A 12,281-nucleotide genomic window follows, 5' to 3' on the forward strand; every position below is an offset into this window, starting at 1 on the left:
CTACAGAAAATGTGTTTAAACATCATTCACTGAAAACTTAAGTAACAGACTTATTGCCATATGAGCAAACTGTTCTCAGGAAGCTGATAAACCCTGGTGTATATATCAGCACTGACGGCCATGCTGCACAATTTCTACTGTCCACTGAGGGTTGAGTGTCACTCGTTGGTTCCTAATAGTAATGTTCAGGAGCTGCTGAACCCAGTAGCCTGACAGAGGTGAGGCTGCTTCAGCTCCATGTCCTCACATCTGGCCAGTAGCCAGGTGGAGCAGATACTGCCAATAGGCACCACGGGACCCATGGTTGTTGGCACTCAGACCACCATACACACACATTCACACAGAATAGAAAGCTTCTCACCCAGAAAGATAGATAGAAATTGAGTTTATGGGGAAGACAGGACAGACTCTGGTGATCAGACACAAGGACACTGGCCAGCCTGCTTAGATGCTACCAGTCCCTTTTACTCCACAGCTATTTCCTAACCCATCTTGATCACTCTCTCTCTGGTCCTTTCTCTAAATATCCCATAATTTGCCTCATGCAATGACAAGGTGCTCTTCTTGGCATCCCATAAGGAATCCCACACCCCTGTAGGCAGCAACCCCTTCAGTCTGCAGAGTGATCCAGAGAGATTCTCTCACTGACCCACCTGGTAGGTGGCACTTCCGGACACCATGGGTGATGGCTCCTTGTGATCGCCTGGGGAGGAGCTGGGACAGAGGCCCCTTGGCATTGATCAAGTTATTTGGGTTCATCCACATGTCATTCTCCACTCCATTGTGTGTGGAGAAAAAACATGTTATAATGTAACCCAATAGATAAAACTAACATTTCTCTTTGTGATGAGCTAATGATGAATTCTAAGGTAAGACAATCCAGCACTCCTTCTACACCAAAGGAAATGCTTTAGAAACTTTGTTTTAACCCATAGGTTGGAGATTTGTCAGAAACAGAGAGAACAACTAGCAGTTAGTTATGAAAACTAAAGCCTAGTGAGTTTCTCCACAGTATAAGAAACATCAATTAATGATAAAAATTATTCATACAGGAGAATCTGTTGGAGAACATTGAAGGGTAGACACACAGCTAAGAGCATCCCGAAGGAGACCATGAATGGCTGGGAACATTTGAGACTTAGAAGTGAATTTCTTAAACAGTAACTTATACATGAAAGAAACCAATTTATTTATCTTTCCTCCTCTTTTGTTTTGGAGGGTTGTTTTGTTTAAGAGTGGTAAAACATGCTGCTCACAATCAAATCTCTGTCAACTGAAATTACAGCAATGTAGATTATTGAACAGCATACAGTCAGATCCCAGACAATCCTGTTACACTGCAGTTTCACAAACAGAATTAGGAAGCGAAGTCATCACTAGTTTTGATCAAAGGAGACTCTGAGGACCCTTTTTGCTTGATCAAGCTTTTGACACTGCAAACTACAGGGTGTTAATTAACTATCTTTGCCATCTTTACTTCTCTGATGTAGTTCTTAAATGGTTTCAAAGCCCTTTTAATTCTCAGAAAGAAAATAGGAGATAGTTACAGAAAATTATTAGTGAAATAGTAGGTCAGATGATAGGACTTTAATGGTGCCTGTTGCCATAAGCCTATGAATCTGTCAAAAGACCATGGCCTGATGCTATCCCTTTGCTGTAGGAATCACTGGTTTGGCCTTTTTAACAGTTTCTGGATTCTGAATTAATCTTCCAGGTTCTGGGTTTTTATGCAGTGGTTTCTTGCATGGTATAATACCATTATCTATAGTAAGTGAAAAGGTTATCAGTTGGTAGAAAAGGCTTTTGCTCCAATGCTGCTCAGAAAACTGAATTTTCCATTGACTTTACCTATTATTTTCAGACAAACCTAACACTGAATTTTTTGCAGAGTGTGTGACATCACGCCTACAAGCACACAGAGGCTTGTAAAGTGGAGATCCCCTTTGCTCAACTCCATCCCAGGGACTTTTGCAGTAATATGTTCCATGGCACTGATTCAGTCCTCAGGTTTTACTGCTGGCTGGATTTCTCTCAAAGTAAAAATAAAAGGAGGTGTTCAAATTCATATCGCACACTCCAATCTAGCAATCAGGCAGTGCCACTCATGCCCCTGTTCAGTTAGGTGTTCACGTAAGTACACGGTATTTCCCATGAAGTGAGTTTACATGAGGCAAGGGTGTGTGATTCACAGACTGCTTCTGGTAGAAAAAGCAAAACTTCTTTCACTACATGGAATGAGTTAAAGTATGAGAACGCTTCATTTTTTGTAGCCTGTGGAAAATGGTATTTTATTGGTGAGAGAGGGACTGGTTCCAGTGTGTGTTTTTCCTTTCTAATTTCAGAGAGCATTCTGCCACTACTTCAAATAGCCACAGCAAGTTAAATACTGTAGGTGGAATCATGGTCCAACCAAATTTAGGTGGTAGCAAACAGGAATTAATATCTGAAAATGCATCAAACAGAAAAAGCTAAATGAAATTGAGAGAGGAAGATTTCTTGTTTATGCATTCCTAGGGGATTTTTTGTTAGCTCTATATGCTTTCAAGATTTAGCAAACGTATCCTCAAGAAAGGAAGTATTTTGTCATAAATTTAATTCCATTCTTTCTGCACTTGGGCAAAATATTCAAATCAATCTATCCCTTAGTGGATAAATTGAACAGCGTTTATCTATGCCTTGGGTAGTGTGTATCTAATCCTGCCCTCCCTCCCCTCGTTTTTGGGGGTTTTTTTTAGAGAAAACTTGTAGTCCATAGACTATTGCACACTGCATATGCAGGGTGTAATTTAATGTGCCCTTCTGTGAACTTTTGTGCAGAAAATGTCAGTTACTTACATACCTAAACCACATAAGACATTGCCCAAAGAATTCCATCTTCAGAAAGGTTAGTGCGTGGGGTTTTTTGATAATGTGTGAAATATTGAGATAGCTTATTTGAAAGGTAGCGAAGAGGAAAATCTTGTGCAGATGAAGAAATATTTTGTTTAAAGTGGTTTTTTTAGCAATTCACAGTACTTTTAAAAGATGCTGTATCAGTGACATGAGATAACTGAATAGTATCTTATCTATTTAAAAAAATCCTGATAGTAACAGGGACCCATTTTTTAACATATTTGCCACAAACCAGTTATATAGTAACTATATAGTAACTATTCTTTCGTAGTTTTGGCAATTGCACTTAATGTTTGTCCCTTTGTTTTTTCTTTCAGTTACACACAGTACTTTCTATAAATCCATTTTAATCAATCTAGAAATTATTTTTATTTTAAAATTTTTCTTGCTACCTGTTTCTCTCTCTTTCTCCATAATGTCAGCAGCTTCTCCAAAGGCACCCACAAAGGAATTTACAGATTCTTCTTTTCACTGACCATGAATTATGGCATTTAACTTTGAATTAAGTCAAATTAGCAATGTCCATGTTCAGGAGGTTGGATTGCACCAACACTTCAAATAAGATTATGCTCTGATGTAAATTGCCACTGGATTCTAAACTACATATAACAGATATTTCTATCTTTTTTTCTGTAAAAATATATATATATATATTTTTTTTTTTTTCTCATGCCACTTAGCACAAGGGTTGTATTTATCCATGCTGCATTATTATTGGATTTTGCCTTGTGTTTGGCACATATATTTTTGGTGCTGTGTTTTGTTTGAGTTTGGGGTGGGGATTTTTTTTCTCCTCCAAGCTGGGGCTGGCCATGCCACACAGCTGTGAGACCCCTTTAATTAAGTCAGACTAAGCTGCACCTGATGGGCTGGTATCGAGTGCACTGTGAAGACAGCTGAGCTGTCGGTGCTGTACTTTAATGAGAACTTTTAATATTTCATCCCTTCCTACCCAAAGTGTGACCTGTCAAGCTGCCGAGAGGCTGCCCCTTCTTGACAGGGGAGCAGTTCTGAGCCCGGGACTGGCACTTGATTATTTCCAATTTGTGTATGGTCACTTGGTATTTTTGTTGTGTTTTCTTTCTTGATGTGCTTGTTGTCTGCAAAAGCAGGAAATCACAGATCTGTTGATGTTAAAGGGTATTTGGACTTGTTAAATAGCTCATCAAAAGCCAGCCTACGTCTCCTGACCCTAATTTTTCATGAGTGGTTTGAGACTGTCTAGCAGTTTTATTCCCCCTAAGACTTGATTTATCAGTAAAGCTTTAGAGGTAAAAGAGGCAGCTGGATGTGGGACAGAGATCCAACATAGCTGACTTAATGCCTTTCCATGACTGAATGGGGATTGTCATCTTCCCCTACCATGTTTCTTCCTTTCCCAGCTCCCTATTCTTCCTTCCCTTGTCCCCGTGTCCTCCAAATAGTGGCAAGGTGAGGAGTACCTGAGTGGGAAAGGGAGACGACAGTTTACATGTATTCTCTACAAACTACTTGGTGTGTCTGGGACTTCGTGTCATCCTCTGCAAGTTCTTCTAGGGAGTGAGTGTCATTAAAGAGTTAATTACCCCATGCAAAGCCCCATTGAAATGGAGAGATAAATACACAAAACGAGTAGTTTTTCACATCTAGGATTTGCTATTAAGTATGTAAACAGCGTTCAACTCGTATTTTGACAACTGGCTCCCCTCTTGGCGTTGATCAGTGCGGTGCAAACCCTGCAGCTGGTGCACTGAACCGCAACTGCGTTGCTGCTGTTTGATGCAGTTCCCTGGGGACACTGAAATATTTCGTACACAAAGCTGCCTGATCTCCAGCTCTATATTCTTTGACACTGTCTTACTCCAGCCCAATTTCTTGGCATTAACAAAACACGTTTCTATGTTAAAGCCCAACTGCAGAAGTCAAAAGCCTTGCGTTGGTGGATCAGAAGCCAAAGTGCTGTTTTTCTGTAATAAAGTTGCATAAGCCATAAATCTACGAATCGTGATATGGAACCATGGAATGAGCCTCTTCAATCATTTCTCAAAGGGAGGATAAACCTCTTGGAAAGCAAGGGTTATGAATATATATTATAAAATCAACTGACTGTTATCAGAAGAAATAAAACTGTTCAGATGGAGAGAAAAAATTATTGTCCGTAAATAAAGAACTAGATAAAATCTAAAAGTTTTATTCATCTCTGGATTAGCTTGTCAGCCTTACTTATTTTGCCTTTAGAAAATCCATTAGGAAATAATTATTTTTTCTGGCCAAATTCTACTAATTGCTCTCCTCTGGGGTGTATATGCACTCTATATGTAATTTGCAGGATTTTCTGTCCTAAAATATTATGGTATCAGTGCACGGGGACATTAGTGATCCACTAAAATTATTGCAGTGAGAGCTGAAATAATCACTCTCCTAAGCTTCCCATGTCATAGCATAGTTTGTGTGACAGTTTAACCAAGAAACCACAGCTGAGAGGTAGGACTAATTCTTCAGCATACATACAGTATGGGATGCAACTTCAGCAAAGTGTCCTGAAAGAATTACAAAGAAAGAATATAATTGGAATAATTCTGGATATAAGTAAACATTTCATTTCAAATTTGTATTCAGCAGAGAGTGAAGGAAAATTATTTTTGAGATTATTTTGCAGGACAGAAGAGGTTTCTGAAAAGAAAGAGTCCTGCCTTCAGATCGTGCTCATAACAGAAATGACTCTAGGATTAAATGGTAGTAAATATAATACTAACAAATGAGTTTGTATGAGTTTGTTGTTTCCTGTGATGCACAGAGGCTTAAAGTACTCAAGGGGAGTTTAGAATTTGTCCTTAAACCTAAATTGCATCACAAGCAACAACAAAAAAAAGGTCAATGAAAATAACAGATATTGTCTTGCAATGCTGGATTCCCATGTGGTGAATCTTTGAAAATAGAAAAATCTAGTGCCAGCCCACCTTTCTGCCTTTTTTTTTTTTTTTCCCCACCGCATTTTCAATGAAAATATGCTTTTAGCTTGATTGGAATATTTTTTACATTCCTGTCAAATTTGCTGAGTAGTTTTACATGAAAATAATAAACGAATTAAAACCCAATTTAAAGGCTGTTTTCACACTTCTTTATACTGTCAGAGGACATATTGATTAAGGATTTAATTTAGTGGAAGAAAATTTGCATTTGGAACAAAACTATGTATTTTCTATATACAAAGGAATTGTTTCAATTCCTGGGTGTTCTTTAAAAAATGACATTTTTAATTTGACTTGCTAGTTTTGGGTAAGTAGCCTGAAAAAATGTTATTCTTACAAGTCTGGTAAAAACCGAAGGGAAAGTGGCTTTACTAAATTTTCTTTGTCAAACTGAATACAAATAGTACATACATAGTTAACATCAAGTTTTAGTTGTATATCATCCTCTAATATTTTTTTTGCTATTTAATAATTTAATAAACTGTTTTACAAAACTTGTGCCGATGTGATAGTACCTGTTTAAAGCAAACTTAGCAGTGTGAGGTTTGCAGTCTGCATACACATTACAGATTCTAATTATTGTTTTCCTGGTTGGTAAAACACTAAGCGTAGTGTCTGTGATTCCTACACCATAGTCATTGCAAAGCAATAATGACCCGATCCTTTTTTTCCACCTTCTTCTCTCTCTAGAACTACATCTATAATGATCCCATCAGGTACTACATGATGCAAAACCTCAAAGAAAGAACGCCTCCTTTGGCCCGTGTGTCAACACCACATCAACAACATGCTGAAAATCTCCATGGAAGGACCTTCAACCAACCTCAGCCAGACAGGTTCTCACCAGAGTCAGAAATGGGGCTCGACCAAAAAACCCTGCTGGCTGCAATGCACACGTACATCACTCAGAACTTGTCAGCACAAAGCAACGATAAAAGCTCCCACAGCAGGACTAAAGGGTCTCACATTTACGCTGATGGATTCTACTCTTCGCAAGTCAGCCCTTTTGATGGAACTTTTGCCAAAGAAAAAGCAGATGATGATAAAATGCAGAAGGTGTTCCAGCCAAGACCTGCGTCTGGAGTGCTGGGGCCAACCCCTGAGATAACGAATCATAAATCTGCTTCCCTGAATGATCCAAAGGACCCTCTGAGTATAGTGGATGGTAAAGTTGATATTTACTTATTTTTAATTTTCCCTCATGTTTACTGAGCATTTTTGAGAAAAAAGGAAAAGAATTTGACATTCTACTGTTATCTCCTACTGTTGGCATATTTCTATCTACCATAATACTCACAGTAATAACGTTCACCCTTCTAACTACTCTTTCCCTGCAAACATCTACCCACATTCTTCAACCCACCTTCCATATGCATGCAGAAATATATGGCACTCAGTAAGATGTAGCATTTATGTAACATGATATTTTCAAAGTTTTTTACAAACAACACATAATTATAGGTATATCTTTGCTGTCAAACCTGGTTTTATGCATGCACCCCACACTACATATAGGTAATATTGAAATGCCTGGTTTTGCTCTATTTCTTTGTATTTAACTAGAAATTTGAAGACTATGGGTAGAATTTAAAGTTAGACATAGAAATTAACACTGAGAGAAATTCTGGTGCAGAATACAGAGAGGGGAGAAGTCAATTATGTGGAGTCAATTATGTGGACAGGTGGACACAGTAATAAAAGAAGGTGAGGTTACAGCTGCTTCTGGGTGGACATTCTATAACGAACAACACATTTGCTGGATTTTCCTCTTTATTTTTGCTAATGCTGCTAAACTAGGACCAGATCCTGATTTTTTTTGCACATGATTGTTTGACAAATACTTAAATGAAGATCGAATGTAACATCTTACAGGATACTGTGCCACATTTTAAGCTCTGCTTTGTAAGACGAGATGGGTTTTCACATCATGGTTGGGGATCAGGCAGAGTTTAGAAAACAAGTCTCATTCACTTCATTGTTTTTTTAAACTATTGGTATTTTTCCAGTGGTTCAAAATGCCTGAAAAATGAAATACTTAATCCTCAGCTATTGCCAAGCAGTTACATGTGTTACACTATGGTTATGACTGTCCCAGTGGATTTTGGTGATATGTAAGAGGGTTCCTTTGAATCCCTTCTGTAGTTATTGTCATCCATAAAGTGTGATGTTCTCTTATTTATTTATCTATTTATTTATTTTTAAAACAGAACACACAGAAAAGTCAGAGTTGCAGCAGAGGAAAGATAATACTTGCAATCTAAAGGATGCTCAGAAGTGAAAGCATTCTTGGTATGGTGCCCAGAGATAATAGGTTTCAAGGAATGAAGTATAACGTAAAATCAAATCCAGGTGGCACTGTAAGTCTCTTGCACAGGTTAGACAATTTTGTTGCTAGACTCAAAACAAACTAGGAACATGCTGGTTTCATTATCCTCCAGCTGTTCCACTTCACCTTTCTTGCTAGGAGCCAACCGGGAAAAAAATGCTTAACACTTAGAGGGAATAACAGGTTTCACAATTCATTGCGTTGTACTGCTTTGACTTTGCGTACATAATGTGTCCTTTAGGAACCTGGTCCATTGCAATAGCTTGTAAATACTGCATGGATATAAAATTATGAATTGTTTGAGTAGGAAATAATATGGTTTCCTTAGTGGTTTTTAGGCAACTAATAGTCTCATAAGGAGGTATTGAGGACAGACCCAGTGTATTTGTTGTTTTAAGTGCTGTCTGTTGGAATAAAGATGGTTTGGATTCAGATTTGCTAGGCTGACCGCACTATCTCTTTCTACTTTTAACCTTTCTCCAGTCTCTCTGGTGCTTCAGGATTTTTGTACACTAGCGGGTGGTTTCTCTCTCTCACTTTCTAAACCACAGAAGTGTTCAAAAACTGGAAAGCATGTGAGCTCAGTTCTCTGCTGCATCTGGCACAGGATTAGACAAAGAAACTTGACTGAGAGAACAATCCAGAATGTACTGAACAGATTAGCACTGAGAATTGCTGCAAAACAGTGGCAGATAAATTAGCTAACAAGGCACCCTGAGGGAGAAATACAAGAGAAGGAAAAGTGTAGCTATTTTTCTCCCAGATTTGGAAACTGTCACCTCTAGGAGTAGCATGATGTGCGTGGGTACTGCCTTTGTAGACACTGCAACAGCGGAATCTGTACCAGCCACATTTAGAATTTGGCTCAGTGTTAAGTGATTTGTTCTAGTCTACTCGCTTTTCTTTTTGTATTAAATATCACAGAATACTTCCATTACTTTGGAAAGGCCATAAAATTCAGATGTCTTTTTTTTTTTTTTTCAAAAAATAACAAACTTTGCTGTTTATGAAACAGATATTTTTGTACATTCTTCATCTTGCAAAGCTGTGGTCCTCAATCCATACAGCTCTCAGCTGCTGAGGATAACTAATACATGGTCGGTAGGGTGATGAGGTAGAAGACGACAGGCTATCCTGTGGGACCGCCACCATTCAGGCAAGCTGGCTTTGGCAGTTGTGTCAACAGAGTATGGAGTATGATGGATACGTTATACAATAAAAAACTGTTTTCCCTTTCTAAGCTGCTATTGTTACCTACAAGGAGGATTCTACTGGTGAAGCTTATATCAAAAATCGCATCATCTAAGATATATGTGCCTTTACTGTCATCATAGTTCCAAGGCAACTTGCCTTCTCCAGAAGCCGGAGCTATGGGAGAAATCTGGTTTGCCATATAAACTATGCGAAATGTGGCTGAGCATTGCCAACTTAGTTTAGAAAGGGTCAGTGGGATAGTATAAGGGCTGTGCACAGGTACACGCATGTTCAAGTATGTGTGCTGCTGAAGCAATGTGCCATTGCAGTATCCATCTGCTTTTTGGTCTTTCTCCAACAATGTTTTCTGATTTTATTACACATTGGTGTTTGTAAATAGATCAGCCTTATACAGGAATATGCAAATGATACATAAGCATGGATAAGTGTCATGACAAGAAACAGAAACATCCGTATTTAACATGGGCATGTATTAATGTCATATCAGTAACCTCATCAAGTTAGCAAGACTCTTTATGTAGCCTTCCATTTCACCAGGCTGTTACAGACATTTTGGTGACTATTCCTCCCAGTATACTGAAAACATGGTGTTACTCATACTTACTGAATTTGGTTATCACCTTTGGTCCTTGGCATTTTAAGTCACACCTGCAGTTGTTCAGTAAAGATAGCGTATAATGCCTGAGTTTTACTCACATTGACAAAAGTATTTGGGAGTTCGTTCAATGAACTGTGCCCAGGTGGCATTGACCAGGGCAGGAATAGCAGCATCAGAGGAGCAGGAGGCTCCTCTATAACAGGTTTATTTAATGAACCAGAAGGACCTGCAGTGAGCCTGTCAGTATTCTCTGGAGTAGGGCCTGTGACCATTCATTTTCTTGTGATTCCCTGCCCCATTTCCACTTTTTCTGAGATTGATTCTGCTTTGCTATTGACTATAAACCTGTGGAAGTGGACTGGAGAGATAAGACTTGGCTAAGAAAATAGGTAAAGAGAAAAGTTAGTTTGGAAAAAATGGAGTAGAAATGAGAAGGCTATGTTGAGTAGCTCAGTAGTTGGTCTTGACAGCTGGCTGTGAAACAACTGAAATAAGTAAAAATATCCAGTAGTGCTACGTTAATATAGGTCTTTTAATAATATATGTCCTGAAACAAGATTGTATTTTAGATTTGTCTTCAAATATTGATATAATGGCCGTTGACTAGCTTAAATAAAACTTAAGAGGAGATCACAGAGGCAAATTATTTTTCTGAGGCCCAAACTTGCTTTCAACTTGGAAACTTCAAGTTGCTGATTTTTCAAATCAGAATTTTGAGCTACTTTTGGGTCGAATCTACTGCTGAATTAGAGTAATTCGAACTAGCTTTTTCATCATTAATGAATTAACATTGTACAACTTTTACTTAATGTCACAATTGCTTTTGTGCTGTTCCATTTGCTAGAATTTGCTTGAAACATCTCCCTGTGCATTTTGTTAAAAACTCCATAGTTTGAATAACCACTCTTTTGAAGTATTTTAAGATTTTTTTTTCCCTGTTTTCAGAAAACAGATGAATATTCAGGACCCTAAGTAACCTTATCACTGAGTAAACTTGAGAATCTGAGAGTGTAAATTTTGAAACAATAGTGCTACTAGGCACATGGTTTTGAATTTTTCTCATAAATCCATTTTCTTGGTAAGATGTTTCTTAATAGCTTGAAAATCACAGTAACTGAATGACATTCTCAACGTGTTACAGCTAGAAAGCAGGGCTTCTATGTCTTCTAAGGGAGAAGAAATGTGATTTCTGTTCTGAAGCTGAACAAGTAAAAAAATGCTTCAAAAATATTGTAGGAAAATAAGCGAGTGATCTTAATGCAGTCAGTATCGTTTAATAGTTAGGAAACTAATCTGGATTCTGGGAAACTCATGTGCGAAGCTCTAATCAGTTGGCTATTTGGGGCATGTTCTCTTCTGCCTAAAACTGAATGTTAATGAATGATGCTTGTGTGCCTTAGAAGCCTTTCATTCTTGAGGAAGATATTTTCTAAGACCATTCCACATTTACAAGGGTTTTAGAAATACAGAGGTGCATTCTTGATCTTCACTAAAAAATATTATGAACATTTGTAAATATTATTCCAGATGACTGGAAAAAACCTTCAGAATCTCACTCACATTGTTAGCTGCTGCATATCATGAGCTATTCATATCAATGGATAAATGGCAAAAACTCTTGAAAAGGAAATTCACTGAAGTCATCAGAGTCTTCATTCTTTTGTAGATGCACTGATGTCAGGTAAACAAACAGTGTTCCAAGAACACTTTTACCTACTGTGATGTGCTTTGCAATATGTCTTTATACATATAGTTGGAAAGTTTTAGTTTTGATTTGGAACTGACATATATTCTGTATTTTCTTTGCTGACTTTATTAGCTCCATTTCAATAATTTACCTTTTCCTGTCAGGTTATTGTATGATAGTTCTATAAAACACAAGAACAGAAATGATACGTAAGCAGGTACAAGGCTTCTGTGGTAATCTGGCAGTGCTGGTATTTTCTACAGCTTAAATTGCTTTTTTTTTTTTTCCTGAAAATGTAAGTCTGCCAGCTTTTCGTGGCCTGGGATGTCATCTAAACATTTCTTTCCTCAATGTGACAGACAAAACATTAATCGCCGACAAATCAAAACAGTAAAGTTCACTTTTTGCAAAATTATTGTTTTCCAAGGTTAATCAATACAATTTAGAAGATTCCTCCATTACATATGCATGTATATAATGGACGTATATCCATATCCACTTCTAATTGAAGAGGAGCTTTTTGATTGAAAAGCAAAGTGTCTCTTTTCTTATTTTGTCCAGAACTCTTTATATCTATTTACCTTGCAAAAAGCAAATCATCAAAGACACCTA

The 12,281-nt window shown here is 37.8% G+C and overlaps 1 protein-coding gene across 1 annotated transcript in view; it reads left to right on the top strand.

Moving 5' to 3' along the window:
• PTPRN2 (protein tyrosine phosphatase receptor type N2) overlaps positions 1 to 12,281 on the top strand; it is a gene marked incomplete at both ends in the record, with an annotated part of 644,991 nt that overhangs the window by 238,377 nt on the left and 394,333 nt on the right. Inside the window, one exon of the mRNA XM_080338634.1 lies at positions 6,534 to 7,008. Coding sequence (XP_080194760.1) covers positions 6,534 to 7,008 — 475 coding nt within the window. The remainder of the gene's footprint in view (positions 1 to 6,533; positions 7,009 to 12,281) is intronic.

This window comes from Nesoenas mayeri, assembly GCF_963082525.1.
Source record: "Nesoenas mayeri genome assembly, chromosome: 2".
Classification (NCBI taxonomy): Eukaryota; Metazoa; Chordata; class Aves; order Columbiformes; family Columbidae; genus Nesoenas; species Nesoenas mayeri.